General features: G+C 45.9%; 1 protein-coding gene across 4 annotated transcripts in view; it reads left to right on the top strand.

The window, feature by feature from the left end:
- The window catches only part of VAMP4 (vesicle associated membrane protein 4), a 104,331-nt gene that overhangs the window by 62,209 nt on the left and 17,935 nt on the right, over positions 1 to 24,187 (top strand). For all 4 annotated transcript variants that reach the window (XM_030206695.1, XM_030206697.1, XM_030206694.1 and 1 more), the window contains exon 5: positions 20,448 to 20,548. In XM_030206695.1, the coding sequence (XP_030062555.1) occupies positions 20,448 to 20,548 (101 nt within the window). The remainder of the gene's footprint in view (positions 1 to 20,447; positions 20,549 to 24,187) is intronic.

Genomic DNA, 24,187 nt, shown 5'->3' on the forward strand with positions numbered 1-24,187 from the left:
AACCCCCCTTCCCCCCCCCCCCCCAGCCAGTGCCTTCTCAAGACAGGTCTCCACCAAACTTAAATCCCCTTTTGCCCTTCGCACAATAAAGTCTCGAAGTTGATAATAGTGAAAAACATGTACAGGAGTGATGCCATATTCTTCACATAATTCAGCAAATGATATAATCTCCCCCTCCTCTCATACCTGACCTACCACACAAAGGCCCAGGTTCTCCCAAGAATGATACCTAGCATCCAAAGCCCCTGGGCCAAAGTGAGGCGCAAAGCGGATAAACGTGCAAGAAATACAGTCAGCCAGGAAAAAAACTTTTCTCTTATTGCACTCCAAACAACCAAAGGCCATCGAAGCAGAAGGGGTGACCCTCAAACAAGTTCTTTAAGATGTCGAGATGGCAGCCACGGTATTGCTTTTAATGGATATTGACCTACCCACCCCTGTTCAAGTTGTTTCCAAACTTTCCCTGTTCCCTGGAGCCAGTCTGCTAATATTCGAAGATGGGCCGCTTGGTAATAGATGAGAAAAGAGAAGGGACCCCCATTCCTCCTTGCAAGCGTGTTTGATACATCAGTGCCCGACGCACCCGTGGGAGCCTCCTCTTCCAGATGAAAGAGAAAACCCGACACTGCAGGCCCCCAAAAAATTTATCTGGCAAAAGAGATAGGCGGTGGCATAAATACATATAATAGCTTTGGGAGTACGATCATTTTAATCCCATTGACCTGCCCAATCCATGAAACCGTCAGCCCCTCCCACCAATCTAAATCCAAGAACAATTCTCACACCTTTGACTGGAAAATTGGTCTCGTACACCAAATCAAGGGCACGAGGAAGGCAAATCCCCATATAGCGGATAGATTTTGCCGCCCACTGAAAAGGGTAGCCGGATTGTAACACAGTCAGCTGTTGATCAGTTAAATTGATATCTAAGGCTTCAGATTTATTTCGATTAATTTTGAACCCTGATAATGCTCCATATTCTTGTAGCAAATTCAAAATTGCCAGAAAAGAGATCAGTGGATCTATCAGAGTAAGCAGAATGTCATCTGCAAAAAGTAAAATCCGAGATTCCATGTTTCCATAACAGACCTCTAATATCAGGATGCGCCTGTATCCTAGCAGCTATAGGTTCAACTGATAGAGCAAATAGTAGGGAGAACAAAGCACAACCTTAATGTCTACCTCTAAACAAAGAGAAAGGATGCGAGCTCTGGCCATTGACCCGAACCGCCGCATAAGGAGCAGCATAAATCAACCAAAGCCATTGTAGAAAATGGCCTCTAATCCCAAATTTCGCCACAACAGCAAAAAGATAGGGCCAACTCACCCAATCGAACGCTTTTTCTGCGTCTTAAGGGCAACAAGCATAAAGGCGTTTCATTAGCTTGAGCTCCATAGATCAGGTGAAGGGCTCTACGAATATTGTAAAATGTTTGCCATCCATGGATAAATCCCACTTGGTCTTCATGAACCAACGAGGGGAGGTACCGCTGCAGGCGTGAAGCTAAAAATTTTGTGAAGATCTTATAATCAACTCCTAGAAGCGAAATAGGCCTATAGGACCCACATACCTGCGGTTAGGGAATGACCGTTATCGTAGCTAGGTTCCAAGTCTCTGGCAGTGGATGTCCTTCTCCAAAGGAGTTAAACACCTGCAAAAGCATCGGAGTGAATAATTTATAAAATTTATTAGTTAAACCATCTGGTCCTGGAGCCTTATGCGGAGCCAAATCTCGAATTGTTTGATTTATTTTGTCCAAAGCTATAGGTTGAGATAGGGCTTGGCTGGCTCCTTCTGACAGTCTAGCTAAATCCACCCCATCTAAGTATGCAGCTATATCATCAACAGCTGGATCAGTGTCTGATGCATAGAGAGTTTCATAGAATTGTCGTAACAGGGATTGCAGGCTATCAGGATTTGAGTGACGCTTTCTGCTACTATCCCTAAGAGTGGTTATGTGTGTCCTAGTGCTCTGTTGTTTAAACTTATGAGCTAAGAGTCTACTTGCTTTGTTACCAAACTCAAGGTGGGACTGCCAAGCCCTCTGTAATTGCTCAGAAACATCCATCAGTTGCAAGTCATAGAGCTCAGTGCGAATTTTATGTATCTGATCTGAAAGAGAGAGAGTGGCTTGCGACCTCTGATTGTGAAGTTGTTCCTCAGCCTTAGCTAATGTCTTCTTTAAATTATCTTCCTCGGACGTACGCATCTTCCTTACATGAGCTCTCAAAGTAATAAGATGACCCCGCATGACAGCCTTAAAACCATCCCAGAGGATACCCGGTGAGACCTCCCCCATATCATTGACCTGTATATAATTTTTAATCTGACCCTCTAATTGGGAGAGATGTGCCATATCCGCAAGCAGTGTATCGTCTAGTCGCCACTGCCAGGTAGTGCGGCCTACCCCAGGGAGACTCAGTTTCAGTAAAACTGGACATGGTCTGACCAAATATAAGGTATTATTTGGTGGTTACAAACTTGTTGCGAAATCGAGCAGGCCCCCAACCAAAAATCTATCCAGGAGGAGGAATTGTGCACTGAGGAGAAGTATGAGTACGCTCGCAAAGTAGGCTTATCTTGACGCCAAAGATCTATTAATTGCCAGTGCGCCATAAATGCATGCAACCGCCTTCTATCTCGCTGCGCATAATGAACCTCCTGAGCAGAGTTATCCAACTGTGGATGAACTGTGAGATTAAAATCTCCCCCTACCACACAGACCCCTCCCCATGTTTCAACAGCAATTGAGCCAAGTTGGAGAAGTTTTCCCCATGGTCTGCATTGGGACCATACACTAATATATATCGGCCCCCCTCTATCTTTGACTACCCTCAAAATTTGCCATGGTTTGGAGTTATTAAATGCTACCATAACTTTTCGGGTCTTGATGTTATCAGTGTTTGAAGCAAAATACAAGTGAGGATATTTACGGCAATGACACACGTTCTTATGAACTGGCTTTAAATGAGTCTCCTGCACTAGGGCCACATCCGCCCCAAGGTAGAGTAGCTCCCGGAACAAGAGCTGCCGCTTTCGTGGACTATTCAGCCCTCTAGTGTTCATAAGCACCAAAGAGAATACTAGTCATTTAAGACATTCACACACCAGAAACCGCTCCCCCCATTCAAACTGCCCCTTACTCCTGTCCCAAACAAAAAACCTTAATCTCACTCCTTCAACCCTCTCAACCCACCCTCAAATCCCCACCCTCTGCCCCTTCCCCCCTCCCTGAATCCTCCTCAGTATTCTAAGACTCCCCACCTAAAGGGGATGGGATGTCACCAGAGGAAGTGCAAGGCAAGCATAAGACCTCCGCCCAAACCACACAATATATCAAAGTATTAACACTAAAAATGCAGGGTATATCTCATATATAAACAAAATTGTTGAACTATGAGACCCCAACCGTTTGTGACACCAACAGAACTCTTCAGGGGGTATGCCCTCAAGTGATTCCATCATATGTTTATCAAGTATGCAGATGCTGAGTACCCCCCTTCATAGCGCAAATAGTTTCAGCAAGAAAGAATGGAAAAAACACAGCATATAAGAAAGTACATCAAGTTGCCAGACATCATGCTTTTAAATAGTAAGCGTTACCTTCATTCTGTTTTACATAGTAACAGTAGATGACGGCAGAGAAAGACCTGTATGGTCCATCCAGTCTGCCCAACAAGATAAACTCATATGTGCTACTTTATATGTATACCTGACCTTGATTTGTATCTGTCATTTTCAGGGCACAGACCGTAGAAGTGTGCCCAGCACTAGCCCCGCCTCCCAACCACTAGCCCCACCTCCCACCACCAGTTAATGTTCCTGGGATTCTGAAGAAGTTCAAACAGCTTTGCAATAAGCCTTTACACCATTCTAGACTATTCCATTGTAGAGCAACCTCTAAAGTTGTGACATTCGTGACTTGTCTTTAGAAAGTGGCTTAGGTTTGTATATATTGCTTATTGAATCTATTTACATGTTAGATGCTTACAATAGCTTTGGAAGAAAATCCTCCAGGTATTTCTTGATTTATTTAAGACAGACATGATTTTGCTTATCTTTGGGCATAACACCATCACAGCAAAATCCAGCATAATCCCATCCAGTGAATTACGGCAGTAGAGAGATGTATGTATTCATTTCAATTTGTACAAAATATTTTCAAAAAAGGTACACTTTTGGACTAGTAATCAAAGTTGAAACCTACAGAAGGCTGTGGTTTATTTTATACCACTTTGGATTCCTTCATGATGATTATTTTTGTGATCAGTGTATGAAGATTTTTCTTGGAGAAAGATGATGATTTTTATAGTTTTGTTTGTGATTGTGCATGTCATTGGTTTAGAATTCTCAGCTCTCTAAGGTTCTTACACAGCTGATCAGATTATAGATTGATCAGGGGCTCAGTGCCCTGTGCCAGCTGTAAGATTGCCTTTTCCTCCCTTCTCCCAACAAAGGAGCAGTTATAAGTGGTTCCTTTTCTTCCTTTGAATTTACACCACTACCTTGGTATTTTTAAGTAAGCTGTAGCACTCATGCAGATTATGAAGAAATATAGCATGGATGAAACTGCCATAGTCTTGCAGATGTGCTTGTACTGAGCCCTTAAGCGCTGTTCGTCACATCGTTCTGATTACTCTGAAATTTGCTATATGATGGCAGATAAGGATGGTGAAGGTCAGGTAGTCTTCCTGGTACAATACCTTTGATCTGACCTTCCTCCTTTTCCTTGCAAATAAGGGGTTTTGGTGCTTATCCCACATTGCCTTGAGTGCTAATTTAAGTGTAGTGGATCCTTGTTTTATAACCTGCATGCTGATCTCTATTCACAGCTTTATCTTTGTCAGGGAAGTGATATTAGGCTAAACAAGTTAGGGTTCTTTGACTTGGAAAAGAAACGACTGAGGGGGTATATGATGAACATAAGCGTTGCCATACTGGGACAGACCGAAGGTCCATCAAGCCCAGCATCCTATTTCCAATAGTGGCCAATCCAGGTTACAAGTACCTGGCAAGATCCTAAAACAGTACAGTACATTTTATGCTGCATATCCTAGAAATAAGCAGTGGGATTTTCCCCAAGTCCATCTTAATAATGGCTAATAGACTTTTAGGAAGTTATCCAAACCTTTTTTAAACCCTGCTAAGCTAACTGCTTTTTGCCACATTATATGGCAATGAATTCCAGAGTTTAATTACACGTTGAGTGAAGAAATATTTTCTCCAGTTTCTTTTAAATTTACTACTTTGTAGCTTCATTGCATGCCCCCTAGTCCTAGTATTTTTGGAAAAGTAAACAAGTGATTCACGTCTACCGGTTCCACTCACTCATTTTATAGACCTCTATCATATCTCCCTTCAGCCGTTTTTTCTCCAAGCTGAAGAGCCCTAGCTGCTTTAGCCTTTCCTCATTTGGAAATCATCCCGTCTCTTTTATCATTTTCATCTCCCTTCTCTGTACCTTATTAATTCCACTATATCTTTTTTTAGATGAAGTGCGGTCACACCATGGAGTGATACAAAGGCATTATAAAGTTCTCATTTTTTGTTTTCCATTCCTTTCCTAATAATACTTATCATTCTATTTGCTTTCTTGGCCGCCGCCACACACTGAGCAGAGTGTTTTAACGTATCATCAACGATGACACCTAGATTCCTTTCCTGGTTGGTGACTCCTAACGTGGAATCTTACATCACATACCTATAGTTTGGGTGCCTATTTAAGTGAGGCAAGATGGAAGTTCATAAAATTGGAGTGGGGCGGAATTAACTTATCGTTTCCAGTTATCTTAGCTCATGAACACATCAGAGATTCTATCTTTTCCATACAAGGACCCCGTCTTTTGAAATGATCTCCCTCATTCGTTAAAACTTCAATCTACAGTATTGAATTTTAAAACTGAACTTAAAACTTAATTATTTGCAGATGCCTATCAATAATACTACTTTTGAGGGACAGGATGATGTTGACTTGTTTGTTGCAAAGCTATCCTGTTGTTTTACCCCACCACCTTTATTATCACGATAGTAGTTCTACCCCTACCACCCTTCCTGTGTCATGTCCCTTTGTTTATATTTCATTTGTCATTTTATTGCTTCCTTCTTTTTCTCTGTATTAGATTGTAAACCACCCTGACTGCTTCCATAGGGTGGGGTAGCAAATATTAAATAAACATGGAAACTTGTTCAACCTTTCAAACACAAAACAAGAGGACATTCAAGAAAACTAACTAGCAGATTAAAAACAAATGGTAGAAAGGCTTTGTTGCACAACACAAGCTATGGAATCTATTACTCATGGTCAAAGCAACATAGTGGGCTGAAAAGGAGGTTGGATAAATTCCTTGTCAAAAAGTCTTTGTCATTAGCCAAGTAGGCAGGAGAGGGAGAGCCATCACTTTATCCCTAGGAATGAGTTATGAGAAATAGACCTTCTTAGGATCTGCCAGGTATTTGTGACCTGCACTGGTCACTGTCCTTGGCTCAATGGGTGACTTTTCTTATATCCTACCTTATTTGAACACAACATAACCATGTATTTGTTCTCTACCGGACTTGGCAAACGCCTTTACGGTACTGTGTAAGCCACATTGAGCCTGCAAATAGGTGGGAAAATGTGGGGTACAAATGTAACAAATAAATAGTAACATAGTAGATGACGGCAGAAAAAGACCTGTACAGCCCATCCAGTCTGCCCAAGATAAAAATCAAGTAGCACATATGAATTTATCTGTCACCACCAGCACTACCACCCAATCTCTGCTAATCTTCTGAGGATCCATTCCTTCTGATCAGGATTCCTTTATGTTTATCCCACACATTTTCTGCAATACTAGAGAGGATTGGACTGTTATTCCAGTTTGGGGAATTTGGATCTGTAAAAGGGTGGCCTGTTGCACTTATTTATTCAGTATCACAATTCTTCATGTACACCCACAAAACAACTTTTTAGGGTGGATAGTGTTCCTTTTATTCTCCTAGGACAAGCAGGCTGCTTGTTCTCACTGATGGGTGACGTCCACGGCAGCCCCTCCAATCGGAATCTTCACTAGCAAAATCCTTTGCTAGCCCTCGGCGTCTTCCCGCCCGAACCGGCTCGTGTTAGTCAGTCTTCTTTTGTCCGCGCTCGGTACGGTTGTGTTTACGCCGTTCGCGCCCCGAAAGTCGACCTCGCGCGTCTTTTTTGGACTTTGCTAAAAAAAAAAAAAAATTCCCTTCCGAAAGGAGACCTTTTCGGTCTGTTCACCTTCCAGTATTTCTAGTTTTTGCCCCGTGAAGTTTTCTTTCGTCGTCGGGGTAGGCCCCTTTGAGGCCTCGGTTCGAAGTTTTTTCTTCCCCTTTTTGTGGTGCCATCTTCGCCATTACGAGTTTTGATCTCGCCGGCGTGATTTTTCTGCCCATGACATTGAAGTCTCCCAGCGGCTTCAAGAAGTGCACCCAGTGCGCCCGGGTAATCTCGCTCACTGATAGACACGCGTCGTGTCTTCAGTGTCTGGGGGCTGGGCACCGCCCGCAGGCCTGTAGTCTGTGCTCTCTTTTACAAAAGCGGACTCGGGTAGCGAGATTGGCCCAGTGGAACGTTTTGTTCTTGGGCTCTTCGTCGGCATCGGCACCGGGAGTATCGAGTGCGTCGACGTCGCCAGTGTCCAGACCTTCATCCTCGGCCGCGATTGCATCGAGTGTATCGAGGCATCTACCCTCTGCATCGGGGCTGAGACATTGGAAGGCTGCGTCGGCGTCGGTGGTACCGGGACTTCCTCGTCTGCTGATGTTGTCGGACGGTGGTGCTTCATCTGGAGTGCAGGTGAGGGCTGTCCATTCCCCTGCTGGTGGCGGTGAGCCTTCGGGTGGGTCTCCCCCTACCCTGAGGGCTCCTGCGGTACAGCCCCCCCGAGACCGACCTTCTTCGGCCTCGGCCCCGAGGAAGCGACGGCTGGATTCTACGTCCTCGTCGGTGCCGGGAAGCTCCGGTGACATGCTTCGTCCCAAGAAGTCGAAGAAGCATCGACACCGGTCCCCTTCCCGCGTTGGCACCGAGAGCTCTGGGTCGCCAAGGGAGTCGGCACCCAGCAGGCATCGGCACCGAGAGGACCGCTCACCCTCTGTTCAAGAGGTGTCGATGCGCTCCACTCTGGACAGCCCGGAACAGCCTCCACGCCCGGAACAGACTCTGACATCGACACCTGCATCGGCTTCCATGTCTTTCTCCACAGCCGCTCTGCATGAGAGTCTCCGGGCCGTTCTCCCAGAGATCCTGGGAGAGCTGTTGCGCCCTTCCCCTCCGGTACCGGGGGTGCTTGCGCCACCGGTACCGTCGAGTGAGGCGCCGGCTGGCCCCTTGCCCGGGGTGAGGTCTCCGACATCGGTACCGCTTGTGGTACCGACTGCGGTAGCCTCCCAGGAAGGCTCCACATCGGCGGAGGGAGCTTTGCCGGTGCGGGCGAGGGAGTCTACCTCTCGACGCTCCTACCGTGGCCGTGGTTCCACAGAGTCGAGCCGGGCACGGCTTCAGACACAGGTTCGTGAACTTGTGTCTGATACCGATGGTGAGGCCTCTTGGGAGGAGGAGGAGGACATCAGATATTTCTCTGACGAGGAGTCTGATGGCCTTCCTTCTGATCACACTCCCTCTCCTGAAAGGCAGCTTTCTCCTCCCGAGAGTCTGTCTTTCGCTTCCTTTGTCCGGGAGATGTCTACGGCTATCCCCTTCCCGGTGGTCGTGGAGGACGAGCCCAGGGCTGAAATGTTTGAGCTCCTGGACTATCCTTCTTCACCTAAGGAAGCGTCCACAGTACCCATGCATCATGTCCTCAAAAAGACATTGCTGGCGAACTGGACCAAGCCATTAAGTAATCCCCACATTCCCAAGAAGATCGAGTCCCAGTACCGGATCCATGGGGACCCAGAGCTGATGCGCACTCAGTTGCCTCATGACTCTGGAGTTGTGGATTTGGCCCTAAAGAAGGCTAAGAGTTCTAGGGAGCATGCTTCGGCGCCCCCGGGCAAGGACTCTAGAACCTTAGACTCCTTTGGAAGGAAGGCCTACCATTCCTCTATGCTCGTGGCCAAAATTCAGTCTTACCAGCTCTACACGAGCATACACATGCGGATTAATGTGCGGCAGTTGGCGGGCTTGGTGGATAAGCTCCCCCCTGAGCAAGCCAAGCCTTTTCAGGAGGTGGTCAGGCAGCTGAAGGCGTGCAGAAAATTCCTGGCCAGAGGGGTGTATGACACCTTTGATGTTGCGTCCAGGGCCGCTGCTCAAGGTGTGGTGATGCGCAGACTCTCATGGCTGCGTGCCTCGGACCTAGAGAATAGACTCCAGCAGCGGATTGCGGACTCGCCTTGCCGTGCGGCTAACATTTTTGGAGAAAAAGTCGAGCAGGTGGTAGAGCAGCTCCACCAGCGGGATACCGCTTTTGACAAGTTCTCCCGCCGGCAGCCTTCAGCTTCTACCTCTACAGGTAGACGATTTTTGGGGGGAAGGAGGACTGTTCCCTACTCTTCTGGTAAGCGTAGGTACAACCCTCCTCGACAGCCTGCGGCCCAGGCTAAGCCCCAGCGCGCTCGCTCTCATCAGCAGCGTGCGCCTCAGTAAGGCCCCTCGGCTCCCCAGCAAAAGCAAGAGACGAGCTTTTGACTGGCTCCAGCAGAGCATAGCCGACACCCAAGTGTCAGTGCCGGGCGACCTGCCAGTCGGAGGGAGGTTGAAAGCCTTTCACCAAAGGTGGCCTCTCATAACCTCCGATCAGTGGGTTCTCCAAATAGTCCGGCAAGGATACACCCTCAGTTTGGCCTCCAAACCTCCAAATTGTCCACCGGGAGCTCAGTCTTACAGCTTCCAGCACAAGCAGGTACTTGCAGAGGAACTCTCCGCCCTTCTCAGCGCCAGTGCGGTCGAGCCCGTGCCATCCGGGCAAGAAGGGCTGGGATTCTATTCCAGGTACTTCCTTGTGGAAAAGAAAACAGGGGGGATGCGTCCCATCCTAGACCTAAGGGCCCTGAACAAATATCTGGTCAAAGAAAAGTTCAGGATGCTTTCCCTGGGCACCCTTCTCCCCATGATTCAGGAAAACGATTGGCTATGCTCTCTGGACTTGAAGGACGCCTACACACACATCCCGATACTGCCAGCTCACAGACAGTATCTGCGATTTCAGCTGGGCACACGTCACTTCCAGTACTGTGTGCTACCCTTTGGGCTCGCCTCTGCGCCCAGAGTGTTCATGAAGTGCTTGGCTGTAGTAGCAGCGGCACTTCGCAGACTGGGGGTACACGTGTTCCCATATCTCGACGATTGGCTGGTGAAGAACACATCCGAGGCAGGAGCTCTACAGTCCATGCAGATGACTATTCGCCTCCTGGAGCTACTGGGGTTTGTGATCAATTATCCAAAGTCCCACCTTCTCCCAATGCAGAAACTCGAATTCATAGGAGCTCTGCTGGATTCTCGGACGGCTCGCGCCTATCTCCCAGAGACGAGAGCCAACAACTTGTTGTCCCAAGTCTCGCGGGTGCGAGCGTCCCAGCAGATCACAGCTCGGCAGATGTTGAGGTTGCTGGGCCACATGGCCTCCACAGTTCATGTGACTCCCATGGCCTGCCTTCACATGAGATCTGCCCAATGGACCCTAGCTTCCCAGTGGTTTCAGGCTGCTGGGGATCTAGAAGACGTGATCCACCTGTCCACGAGTTTTCTCTAATCGCTGTATTGGTGGACGATTTGGTCCAATTTGACTCTGGGACATCCTTTCCAAATTCCTCAGCCACAAAAAGTGCTGACCACGGATGCGTCTCTCCTGGGATGGGGAGCTCATGTCGATGGGCTTCACACCCAGGGATGCTGGTCCCTCCAGGAACGCGATCTGCAGATCAATCTTCTGGAGTTGCGAGCGGTCTGGAACGCTCTGAAGGCTTTCAGAGATCGGCTGTCCCAACAAATTATCCAAATTCAGACAGACAACCAGGTTGCCATGTATTACATCAACAAGCAGGGGGGCACCGGATCTCGCCCCCTGTGTCAGGAAGCCGTCAGCATGTGGCTCTGGGCTCGCCGTCACGGCATGGTGCTCCAAGCCACATATCTGGCAGGCGTAAACAACAGTCTGGCCGACAGGTTGAGCAGGATTATGCAACCTCACGGGTGGTCGCTCAATTCCCGTGTAGTGCGGCAGATCTTCCAGGTGTGGGGCACCACCTTGGTAGATCTCTTCGCATCTCGAGCCAACCACAAAGTCCCTCAGTTCTGTTCCAGGCTTCAGGCCCACGGCAGACTGGCATCGGATGCCTTCCTCCTGGACTGGGGGGGAGGGTCTGCTGTATGCTTATCCTCCCATACCTCTGGTGGGGAAGACTTTGTTGAAACTCAAGCAAGACTGAGGCACCATGATTCTGATTGCTCCTTTTTGGCCGCGTCAGATCTGGTTCCCTCTTCTTCTGGAGTTGTCCTCCAAAGAACCGTGGAGATTGGAGTGTTTTCCGACCCTCATCACACAGGACGAAGGGGCGCTTCTGCATCCCAGCCTCCGGTCCCTGGCTTTCACGGCCTGGATGTTGAGAGCGTAGACTTTGCCTCTTTGGGTCTGTCAGAGGGTGTCTCCCGCATCTTGCTTGCTTCCAGGAAAGATTCCACTAAGAGGAGCTACTTCTTTCTATGGAGGAGGTTTGCCGTCTGGTGTGACAGCAAGGCCCTAGATCCTCGCTCTTGTCCTACACAGACCCTGCTTGAATACCTTCTGCACTTGTCTGAGTCTGGTCTCAAGACCAATTCTGTAAGGGTTCACCTTAGTGCAATCAGTGCATACCATTACCGTGTGGAAGGTAAGCCGATCTCAGGACAGCCTTTAGTTGTTCGCTTCATGAGAGGTTTGCTTTTGTCAAAGCCCCCTGTCAAACCTCCTACAGTGTACCCAGCTGATGAAACCTCCTTTTGAGCCTCTGAACTCCTGCCATCTGAAGTACTTGACCTGGAAGGTCATTTTCTTGGTGGCAGTTACTTCAGCTCGTAGAGTCTGAGCTTCAGGCCCTGGTAGCCCAGGCCCCTTACACCAAATTTCATCATAACAGAGTAGTCCTCCGCACTCACCCTAAGTTCTTGCCAAAGGTTGTGTCGGAGTTCCATCTGAACCAGTCAATTGTCTTGCCAACATTCTTTCCCCGTCCTCATTCCTGCCCTGCTGAACGTCAGCTGCACACATTGGACTGCAAGAGAGCATTGGCCTTCTATCTGGAGCGGACACAGCCCAACAGACAGTCCGCCCAATTGTTTGTTTCTTTTGATCCCAACAGGAGGGGAGTGGCTGTGGGGAAACGCACCATATCCAATTGGCTAGCAGATTGCATTTCCTTCACTTACGCCCAGGCTGGGCTGGCTCTTGAGGGTCATGTCACGGCTCATAATGTTAGAGCCATGGCAGCGTCGGTAGCACACTTGAAGTCAGCCACTATTGAAGAGATTTGCAAAGCTGCGACGTGGTCATCTGTCCACACATTCACATCTCATTACTGCCTGCAGCAGGATACCCGACGCGACAGTCGGTTCGGGCAGTCAGTGCTTCAGAATCTGTTCGGGGTTTAGAATCCAACTCCACCCCCCTAGGCCCATGTTTATTCTGTTCCAGGCTGCACTCTCAGTTAGTTGGATAAATTGTTAGGTCAATCTCAGTTATGTCCTCGCCGTTGCGAGGCCCAATTGACCATGGTTGTTGTTTTGAGTGAGCCTGGGGGCTAGGGATACCCCATCAGTGAGAACAAGCAGCCTGCTTGTCCTTGGAGAAAGCGAATGCTACATACCTGTAGAAGGTATTCTCCGAGGACAGCAGGCTGATTGTTCTCACAAACCCGCCCGCCTCCCCTTTGGAGTTGGGTCTTCTCTTGCCTTTGTTTTGCTACATATGGGACTGACGAACACGAGCCGGTTCGGGCGGGAAGACGGCGGCGCATGCGCGGTGCGCATCGGCGCGCGAGGGCTAGCAAAGGATTTTGCTAGTGAAGATTCCGATTGGAGGGGCTGCCATGGACGTCACCCATCAGTGAGAACAATCAGCCTGCTGTCCTCGGAGAATACCTTCTACAGGTATGTAGCATTCGCTTTATCGACCAGCTAGAGATAGGAGTTTTCAGTTTTGGCACAGTATAAGTTATCACAAGAACAAAATATAAGAAAACCAATGGTCTGCATTAGGGGCTTATAGCCCATTTATATTTAAACAAAAGAGAACTGCATGAAACCAAAATATTTATTTTGATTTATAAAACAACTTGCCCCTGAAACATGTTCAAAACACAATATCCATAGCTTGTCAGGCACTGGGCTTTTTATTTTTTAAAGGAGGTCTTTTTTGAATGTAAGAACAACGTAAAGTGACAGTCAACGTTATATAATCTGTTTTTCAAATCCATAACACTGTCGAACAAGACTACCTCTAAAGCTTTTCAAATATAACCCCATATACACCACCTAAAGAGTGAGGTAGAAGGAAAAAGGAGAAAAGAGTAGGAAAGAAATACAAAAGGGGCAGAGGAGGGAGGGAATTAGGAAGAAACGCCAAAGCACAGAACTAATGAAATGGAATTTCCCCAAGATCACACGGTGCTTTCATACACTTCACCATAGCTTTCCTCTTTATTGCAATGAGCTTCTCCATTCTGTATATAACCCAGCTTTGCTCACCACAGATATCTTTTTAAGCTGCAAAGATAATTATGTAGCGTAAGGTTCCTCCTCCCCATACTTAATCTCTGTGAGAGCAGAGAGCATTCTGTTTGCATTTCTTCTGGAGGCTGGAATAGCTACATTCATTCCATAGATCATTAGGGAATGGTCTAGAGTGCAGCAGCTAAGATTTAATGCTAAAAAAATAAAGGGTCATTCATTTGGGCTGTAAAAACTCAAGGGAGTATTGGAGGTAAAGTACTTCTGTGCACAAAAAGAAGACCAGGACCTGGGGATGATTGTATCTGATGATCTTAAGGTAGCCAAACAGGTGGGAAAGGCAAAGCCAGAAGAATGCATGGGTGCATAGGGAGAGGAATGACCAGTGGGAAAAAAAGAAGTGATAGTGCTGCTGTGTAAATCTCTGGTGAGACCTCATTTAGAGTACTCTTTTCAATTCTGGAAACCACAGCTTTAAAAGGATATAACAGGGATAGAGATCTAGAGGGCAGCCACTAAAATGGGCACTGGCCTTTGCTAAAGGGGGGAAGTGAACCCAAAGTGAGAACAAATATAAAAACGGACACACACTTTCATAAAATCTAAAAGTTGTACAGGAAATGGCTTTCATTTGTCTACTGTTGTCTTCTGTCATAGGCATTGGCACCGACTCCGTGGGTGCTGTGGGTGCTCGAGCACCCCCAATATTTCCCTGCCGGAACCGGAAGTTCTCCAGGAGCCAGCCCGCTGCACGACCTCTTTTCCCACTCCCACAACAGTCCTTCGCCTGCCCCTCACCTTCCGCCCATAACTTAAAAGTCATCTTACCGGGGTCCAGGTAGCAGCAGTAGTGAAAGGCGAGCAGGCTCGGTGAGTCAGCGCTAAGTTCAGCCTGCCTTCCCTTCTCGTTGCTCTCAGCTCTGCCTCTGGTCCCTCCCTTGCGGAAATAGGAAATGAGGGTGGGACCAGAGGCAAAGCTGAGAGCAACGAGAAGGGAAGGCAGGCTGAACTTAGCGCCGACTCACCGAGCCTGCTCGTGCTCGCCTTTCATTACTGCTGCCGCCGGGACCCCGGTAAGATGACTTCTAAGTTATGGGCGGCATGCAGGAAGGCAAGGGGGCAGGCGAAGGACTGTTGTGGGAGTGGGAGAAGAGGTCGAGTCGGAGGGAGGGAGAAGCTGGAAGGAGGGAGGGATTGGGGTCTGGAACTCTGAGGAGAGGGGGGCCTGGAACTCTGAGGAGAGAGGGGGCGAGGGGAGGGGGACAAAAGCACCACCTGTAAAAAAAAAAAAAAAAAAACATTAAGCACCCCCAATCAATTTGAAAAGTTGGCTCCTATGGTCATAGGAGCCTTGGGAGCATAATTGGCCAGAATTGACTCCAAGTCTTTACATTTTTGCAAACCCTCCATCACTGTCTGAATTTTCTTTGGGGAGGCCCAAGACCTTACTTACTTGAGTTTTGAGTTCCTGAGCCTACTGGTATGATAATCATCCCTGCCTCCTGCATAACTTGGAAAAACTCAGTGCTGTCTGTTTTCCAGAAGTGTTGGCATTTGCCTTCCCGATTGATACTGCCTTCTCAAGGGGGGCTCAATCAGGCATTGCCTTTTCACATAGGGAGTTGGAGTATAACTCATTGAAAGGACAGTTGCAATGTCAGGCATGGTATATGCCTCCTGCAATGTGCTTGAAATCTGACAGTAGTTTCTTGCCCATTTATTTAGAATCTGTCTTAAAGATTAAAGCGCAGCCCCCACCCTTCTCCTGTATCTCTGCATAACCATATTACTTATTAGGAGTGACCTAGCTACCTAGCTGTACTTTCGATTATTGGGACCAAGAATCTCATCCATCTCATAATTTGTATAGGTATTTGGAGAAGGATTGGGGAATGGAAGAGTAGCCTAATGGTTAATTCAGTGGGCTGAGAACAGGGAGAGCCAGGTTCAATTCCCACTTTGGCTCTTTGTGATCCTGGGCAAGTCACTTAACTATTGCCCCAAGTACAGAACTTAGATTGTGAGCTTACTAGAGACAGAAAAGTACCTGTATGTAATATGTAAACCACTTAGGTTGTACCACAAAAAAATTGGTATATTAAGAATTTAATCTAATCTTACTGGACAAATTAAAGCCCACTGTGATCAAGTGATTTTGTCCAGAGTCATAGAGTTGGGAACATATTGGACAAATGTAGCAATTCTTCACGTTCAGTGCTCTCATCGCCCACACCTTATCCTTGGAGCATTCAGTGAACCTCAGATTTCTAGAAAGAGTTTCTGACATTTGTTCTTTCTCAGCTGGGATTTTATTTGAACCACTTGCCTATGGGGACAGATTGCACATGGTTGTGTTTGTGTGCAGCCAAAACGTCTGCCCTCCTTCATGCTGCCATTGGGGCCAGGGGCTCGAATTTTGTGCATACCGTGAAAATGAGCTTTGTGTATGAGCTAACTGCACTAAAAGATCGGATACACAGTGGTGCAGAGCTTATTAAATCTCATGGTGATGAAGGTATCATCTGTTGAACGTTGATGCAAGGAAGCGTGCAGAGGATTTTCTAACATTGAAGTTTTAACACCCAGTCTGAGGAAGAGTAAAAGGTTGGCTTAGTCTTCTCTGTTCAATATTAGTGTGGATTTTATGCCAGTGGTTCCCAAACCTGATCCTGGATGCACCCCAGCCAGTCAGGTTTTCGGGATATCCAAAATGAATTTTCATATGAGAGATTTGCATTTACTGCTTCCACCTCATGCAATTCTATCTCATGAATATTCATTGTGGATATCCTGAAAACCTTACTGGCTGGGGTGCCTCCAGGACCAGGTTTGGGAACCACTGTTTTATGCCTTTCTTCTCTGCGAGCACACAGGACTCAGCACTTGATTTCTGGCTTTGTTGAAGAGGATGGATCAAGTAGCTTATGAGCAGGCGTGCTAGAACAAACAGTAAAATGCTGGACTGTTGACAGATGCCACACAGTATTCTTGGTATTGCAAAAATTTGTATTGGCGTTCAAGAGTTGCATGCACATCCACGCAGGGGTTGGAATGATATTCTGCACATAAATATTGGTATTGCAAAATCATATGTACTTAATAGCATTCCTGCACACCCACGGAAGCGTGCATATGCAGTTCCAGGTGACGGTGCAATTTTTTCTGTGCACAAAATATAGCTTCCTCGAGCGCAGATTTGTGTGTGTATACGTCTGGCGTACTGTTCCATGTTAGCACACATTTTTTGCGCATAACATATTTGCATAGTATTTGATTACTGCATTGGCACAATTGTTTTTATGCGTCTGTTAGGAAATCTTGTGCAGAAGTCTAACACAGCTTTCTGCATCAGCCCCTTTTGATGGTTATTGAGCCCTTATGTGGATCCTCTGTAGGGCAGGATCCCAAGCCTCTCTCTTCCTTCTGTTTTCTGGCACTTTAGCCAGGGGCAATTCATTTTGTGCTGATGGTGGTCCCTGAGGCAGTAGATGTAGGCTGTGGTGGGGTTAGATTGTTCCCTTGCTGCTGTCTGACCTTTGGCATTTAAGCAGCAGAAACAGATTTGTTATTTCCCCTGAGTAGATGTGCCTTTTATCCATTTGACAATAAAAACAGTTTAAGCAAATTAATAGCCGTAATTTCTTTTTGGGCTGTGCAGTACTGTTGTTTTGAAGCTATTCTTGCATGAGTTAGTGTTGAAGAGAGAACTCAAATTTATATTCTGGCCACAGTGTGTTTGGGTGAGCTGTGGAACACCAAGTTCATGCTTCCACATGTGCAGAGTTCTTGCAGCTGCATCTGGTCGATTTATTTATTTTATGTGTTTGAATTTCCTGTTATTGAAGCAACTTAATTATTCAGAGATATGAAATATAATAATTCAGTGAAGCAGTGATAGAGAGTTTTGATGAGCCCACTGATCCCTTCTTCAGCCATACACATCTGGTTTAGAGTTGCCAGTTGGTACTATTGTTTGAGGGTGGACCGATATGATCCTAGTTTTATGCCTGGATTTTTTTTCTGATTTTTCTCTAAGAAAATCAACAATGCCAATGCCTATGGATCACTGTTCTGAAGCTATTGAGCCAGTTTTTCTTTGTAGTTCTTTTGCCACACCAATGAAAGATGGTATAACCCAAAATAATTAAGTTAAAACGTATCAGACCACAAAGTGTCCAGTTGATTTCAGATTCTGTAAATCTTTATGCCCTCAGGTTTATATACCAGAGCAGTTGTATGTGTTTACCCCACTGCCTGGGTTGCAGCACCAGCCTTGGGGAAGCAGTTTTTTATTTATAAAAATGTATGTTTGACCTTAATGACAGTCATTCAAAGCAACTTATACTCTAATCAAAATAGGAGAGAAAGGTGAGTAGTGGAGTGCCTCAGGGATCGGTGCTGGGCCGATTCTATTCACTATATTTGTGAGTGATATTGCCGAAGGCTTACAAGGTAAAGTTTGCCTTTTTGTGGATGACACCAAGATTTGCAACAGAGTGGACACCCTGGAGGGAGTGGAAAGCATGAAAAAAGATCTGCGGAAGCTAGAAGAATGGTCTAACGTTTGGCAATTAAAATTCAATGCGAAGAAATGCAAAGTGATGCACTTAAGGAGTAGAAATCCACGGGAGACGTATGTGTTAGGCGGTGAGAGTCTGGTAGGTACGGACAGGGAGAGGGATCTTGGGGTGATAGTATCTGAGGACCTGAAGGCGACGAAACAGTGTGACAAGGCAGTGGCCGTAGCTAGAAGATTGCTAGGCTGTATAGAGAGAGGTGTGACCAGCAGAAGAAAAGAGGTTTTAATACCCCTGTATAAGACGTTGGTGAGGCCCCACCTGGAGTATTGTGTTCAGTTTTGGAGGCCGTATCTTGTGAAGGATGTTAAAAAAAATGGAAGCGATGCAAAGAAAAGCTACGAGAATGGTATGGGATTTGCGTTACAAGACGTATGAGGAGAGACTTGTTGACCTGAACATGTATACCCTGGAGGAAAGGAGAAACAGGGGTGATATGATACAGACGTTCGAATATTTGAAAGGTATTAATCTGCAAACGAATCTTTTCCGGAGAGGGGAAGGCGGTAGAACTAGAGGACATGAAATGAGATTGAAGGGGGGCAGACTCAAGAAAAATGTCAGGAAGTATTTTTTCACGGAGAGAGTGGTGGATGCTTGGAATGCCCTCCCGTGGGAGGTGGTGGAGAGGAAAACGGTAACGGAATTCAAACATGCGCGGGATAAACATAAAGGAATCCTGCTCAGAAGGAAGGGATCCCCAGAAGCTTAGCCGGTGGTGGGAGGCAGAGCTGGTGGTTGGGAGGTGGGGATAGTGCTGGGCAGACTTATACGGTCTGTACCAGAGCCGGTGGTGGGAGGTGGGGCTGGTGGTTGGGAGGCGGGGATAGTGCTGGGCAGACTTATACAGTCTTTGCCCTGAAAAAGACAGGTACAAATCAAGGTAAGGTATACACAAAAAATGGCACATGTGAGTTTATCTTGTTGGGCAGACTGGGTGGACCGTGCAGGTCTTTTTCTGCCGTCATCTACTATGTTACTATGTAATAAAAAAAATACAGTAGAAAACACACAAATTAATACTACTTTACCCCCATTCTGGCATGGAATTTCCCTATTGAAACTACACCACACATTACTCGCCCTAATGAGCCAAGCCCCCAAAAAAGATGATACAGCAGGAAAGAAAGAAGCTTTTAATTTTTTCCTGAAAGACAGAAAACTCAGTTCACTATGTGCTGGCCAACTGATGGAACCTTCATGAAGTGGGGGCTTTGCTAGTCAGGTAATCTTGTAGTTGTGGCAGATGTGGTTTGTGGTGATTCACTGGATAAATGGGGGAGAAGAGCTCAGGTGTTGGGGTAAACTGTGTGATTTGGGGGGGGGGGGGGAGGGAGGGAAACCCATGGTGATATTTTCTTGTTTTGTCATTGGTCATGCAGAAGATTTGGGTTGGTGGGAATGTGGGATAGGAGGAAGGGGCATATTTTATAGTATTTTTTTTTTCCTGATAAACTTCTATTATCACTAGTATGCAGACCCGGGTGGAGGCAGAATTGGAAATTTTTCAGTTATCTAACTGTATATAAAAATAAGTTATTAATAGAACGGTATTTCTTGGAATGTTTCTGGAATTGACTCCCCAAAGAAAAGACCCTGAACAGAGAGAATGCATAAATGGTAGCTTGCAAGAAGTTCAACCTGAGCACCAAAAGTTGAAAAGTTCGGCTGTCGGTGGTTTGTTCATCTTTTGGTGAACATAAAGCAGGCATGGCTATTTTATATGATCTAGGATCCAGAGGGGAAGTATTAATGTTGTACCTCTTGATTCAAAAGCAGAAGTTAATTTTAATTATTGTGTAAGCACCTATTGTGTATAATCATAGTTTTTTTTAGTTGATGTCCCAGAAGCTTTCTGAATATCTAGGTTTACCTATTATCTTAGCAGGGGACTTTAAATTGGTTCTGTCTCGGTAGTTTCTACTGACAGAAAATAGAATGTACCTCACTTATGACATCACTCGGCAGGTGAATTGGGTAGTGAAACTAGTTTTAATACTATTTAATACAGTTGTGTTTACTGATTTTATACTGCATGCTTCTAGGTTTTTAAAGAAATAATAAAGTAATTATTTTGATAAAAGTATAGTTGCTATAGCTGTGTAGCTAAAAATAAACAAGCATTCTATTGTCTAATGATGCTACTTGCTTATGAGGTTTGGTCTACAGCACTACATCTAACTGCGGATCAAACACACTATCAATTTTTCCCCAGGGTCCAGAGCCAGGTTGATGAAGTAATAGATGTCATGCAGGAGAACATCACCAAGGTGATCGAGCGAGGAGAGAGACTGGATGAGCTGCAGGACAAGTCAGGTGCAGTGAGACACACAGCTGGCTCCACAATCTATCCCTGTCCCCTTTTTAAGCTCTTACATAGGATCAAAGATCCCTTCTTTTTTTTTTTTTTCTGTGCTGTCTTTTAGCTAGGATGGCTGTATTCATAGACCCACCCCTACATCCTATGATGCCTATTTCTTGCTTAACCTTGAGACCCAAATTGATGTAAAAATAGTGTTAAAAACAGTTGTCATCAAACAAGTATATAGAACAACCTATTTCCTCCAGATTTAATAGGTTTTACAGCATGCTAATTTTTGAATCTGTTTGTTGTTTGAATGTAATTTTCTACAAATAGACAAAAGTCTGCACATTAAGAAGTCTTCTAATAATTTCCTGAATCTCAGTTTTTTGTATAGTTAAAGTGGTCTGGAGAGTGAGTTCAGAGTGTTGACATTTTACCGGTAGAGGCAGAAAACCTAGTCCCAGGAAGCCTTTATTCCTTTATTGGAGGATTAGTAAAATAAGTAAATTAGTAAAATCGAGCGTGGTACCGGAATATTGGAGGGTGGCCAATGTAACACTGATTTTTTAAAAAGGTTCCAGGGGAGATACGGGAAATTATAGACCGGTGAGTCTGACGTCGGTGCCGGGGAAAATGGTAGAGGCTATTATCAAAAACAAAATTACAGAGCATATCCAAGGACATGGATTACTGAGATCAATTCAGCACGGCTTGTGTGTGGGGGAAATCTTGCCTGACCAATTTACTTCAATTCTTTGAAGGAGTAAACAAACATGTGGACAAAGGGGAGCCGGTTGATATTGTGTATCTGGATTTTCAAAAGGCGTTTGACAAGATACCTCATGAAAGGCTACAGAGGAAATTGGAGGGTCATGGGATAGGAGGAAAAGTCCTATTGTGGATTAAAAACTGGTTGAAGGATAGGAAACAGAGAGTGGGGTTAAATGGGCAGTATTCACAATGGAGAAGGGTAGTTAGTGGGGTTCCTCAGGGTTCTGTGCTAGGACTGCTGCTTTTTAATATATTTATAAATGATTTAGAGATGGGAGTAACTAGCGAGGTAATTAAATTTGCTGATGACACAAAGTTATTCAAAGTCGTTAACTCGCGACAGGATTGTGAACAGTTACAGAAGGACCTTACGAGACTGGGAGACTGGGCGGCTAAATGGCAGATGACGTTTAATGTGAGCAAGTGCAAGGTGATACATGTGGGGAAAAAAGAACCCGAATTATAGCTACGTCATGCAAGGTTCCATGTTAGGAGTTACGGACCAAGAAAGGGATCTGGGTGTCGTCGTCGATAATAACACTGAAACCTTCTGCTCAGTGTGCTGCTGCGGCTAGGAAAGCTAATAGAATTTGGGGTATTATTAGGAAAGGTATGGAAAACAGGTGTGAGGATGTTATAATGCCGTTGTATCGCTCCATGGTGCGACCGCACCTTGAGTATTGTGTTCAATTCTGGTCGCCGCATTCGTTGCCGGAGAACATGGTGAAGGTGGTTAGCTTAGCAGAGTTTAAAAAGGGGTTCAATGGTTTCCTAAAGGACAAGTCCATAAACCACTACTAAATGGACTTGGGAAAAATCCACAATTCCAGTAATAACATATCAATAGAAATCAAACAAAATAAAACATGGAAAAGAAAATAAGATGATACCTTTTTTTATTGGACATAACTTAATACATTTCTTGATTAGCTTTCGAAGGTTGCCCTTCTTCGTCAGATCGAAAATAAGCAAATGTGCTAGCTTATTTAATAAGCAAATTTGCTTATTTCCGATCTGACGAAGAAGGGCAACCTTCGAAAGCTAATCAAGAAATGTATTAAGTTATGTCCAATAAAAAAGGTATCATCTTATTTTCTTTTCCATGTTTTATTTTGTTTGATTTCTATTGATAACCTTAAGAGTGGACTAACACGGCTACCACACTCCTCTACTTAGGAATAACATAGAATGTTTGTACGTTTGGGAAGCTTGCCAGGTGCCCTTGGCCTGGATTATCCGCTGTCGTCGACAGGATGCTGGGCTCGATGGACTCTTGGTCTTTTCCCAGTGTGGCATTACTTATGTACTTACCACTGGACCCAAGGTGCCAACTAGGCACATTACATTTAAGGTCTTACATGGGGTAACCCTAGAATACCTAAAGGAAGAAATGAAAAGCTAAGTTGAGGACCTTGTTGAACAAAATATCACAGGTAGCCAGAGAAACTCCTGCAATACAGGAAAGAGACAATGATCCATGAAACCAGACACAGTGTTATGATTGGGGTCTGAACCCCTCTCAAACTTACCTCTTTCCTGGGGGTCAGCTTCTTAGCTGGCTTCTGTTTCTTTTCTCTGTCCTTTCTGAGCTGGCTCTGTCTCTCTGTGCTGGCAGCTTCCAGCAGCATGGGGTTAATTGTTTTACTTTACTACAGCTGTGTGTTGCCTGAGTTGCTCTAACTCTCTTTGGGTGTACTGGCTTCAAGGGTTTCACGGTTTTGCATTGGTGTGGGTTGGGCCTCTCTGGGTCAGTGTGCTTTTGCCTAGGTCTAGGGAGTGTGACATCATCAGGGAGGGCCTTGATAAGGAAGTGGTGTTGTTTCCTTCAGGGCCTTTGCAACAGTTGTGTTTGCTTTAGGTAGGGTGGTGCAGTGTGCACTTCTGACATTGTGTCTAGGGTCCCTGCTTGCTTTTGCTAAGGTCCAGGTTAGTGTTAGTGCAGTGTGCACTGGTGTCTATGTGTTTAGCTTTCCTGCTTTTCCCTTTGGTTCCCCTGCTTTTCCCTCTTGGTTTTGGAAGCATTGCTATGTGTAGGGCTTTGGAAGCTCTGTTGCTATTAGAAGTACTCCTGGGTTTGGTGTTGTTAGGAACACTGCAGAGTTTGCTGTTAGAAGTACTTCTGGTGTTTGTGCTATTGGGAGCATTGCAGTCTTTGCTGTTGGTGTTTGGTGATTTAGAATCACTTTTGGCTTATGTGTTAGCTTCACTGCTTTTTCCTTGTGGCTCCCCTGTCTTCCCTTTTAGTGCTAGGAGCTCTTCTGGTTGCTTGCCAGAGTAGTGCTTAGGAAGCACCTTGTTAGTTGTATCTAGCTTGCTAGAGCAGTGCTTAGGTAGCTGGTTAGTTCTGTGTTTAGCTTATTAGTGTAAAGCTCTGCTTGTAGCTTGGTGCTTAGTAGCACCTGTGTTAGCTTTGTGTTTAGTTCCCTGCTCTGTTAGTCTAGGGCTGAGGAAGTCCCTTTCTTGAGCAGGGATTAGGAGCTCCTGTTTAGTATAGGGCTTAGGAAGTCCTTTTGTCAGTTTACGGTTAGGAACACTCCTGCTGGTTTAGGGCTTGGGAGCACGTAGATCAGTTTAGGGTTAGGAGCACTTCTGTTTCCAGTCCTGGTCCCTATGTCTTCCGGTATCCAGTAAGTCCTGTCGGCTACTCGAACCCAGGAGCTCAACTCTTGGGGGGCTTAGTAGCTAAGTACAGGTGAAGCTGTTGGACCAGTCCAGTGTGCTCCAGTCCCGTGTTCCGGTCCTGTGTCCTCCAGTCCGGGGGACCAGTCCAGGGTGTTCCAGTCTGGTGTGCTCCAGTCCAGTGTGTTCCAGTCCGGTGTGTGTTCCAGTCCTGTGTCCTCCAGTCCGGGGGATTCCAGTCCATGTGTTCCGGTTCGCTG

The sequence above is a fragment of the Microcaecilia unicolor genome, chromosome 6 (genome assembly GCF_901765095.1).
Source record: "Microcaecilia unicolor chromosome 6, aMicUni1.1, whole genome shotgun sequence".
Taxonomy (NCBI): Eukaryota; Metazoa; Chordata; class Amphibia; order Gymnophiona; family Siphonopidae; genus Microcaecilia; species Microcaecilia unicolor.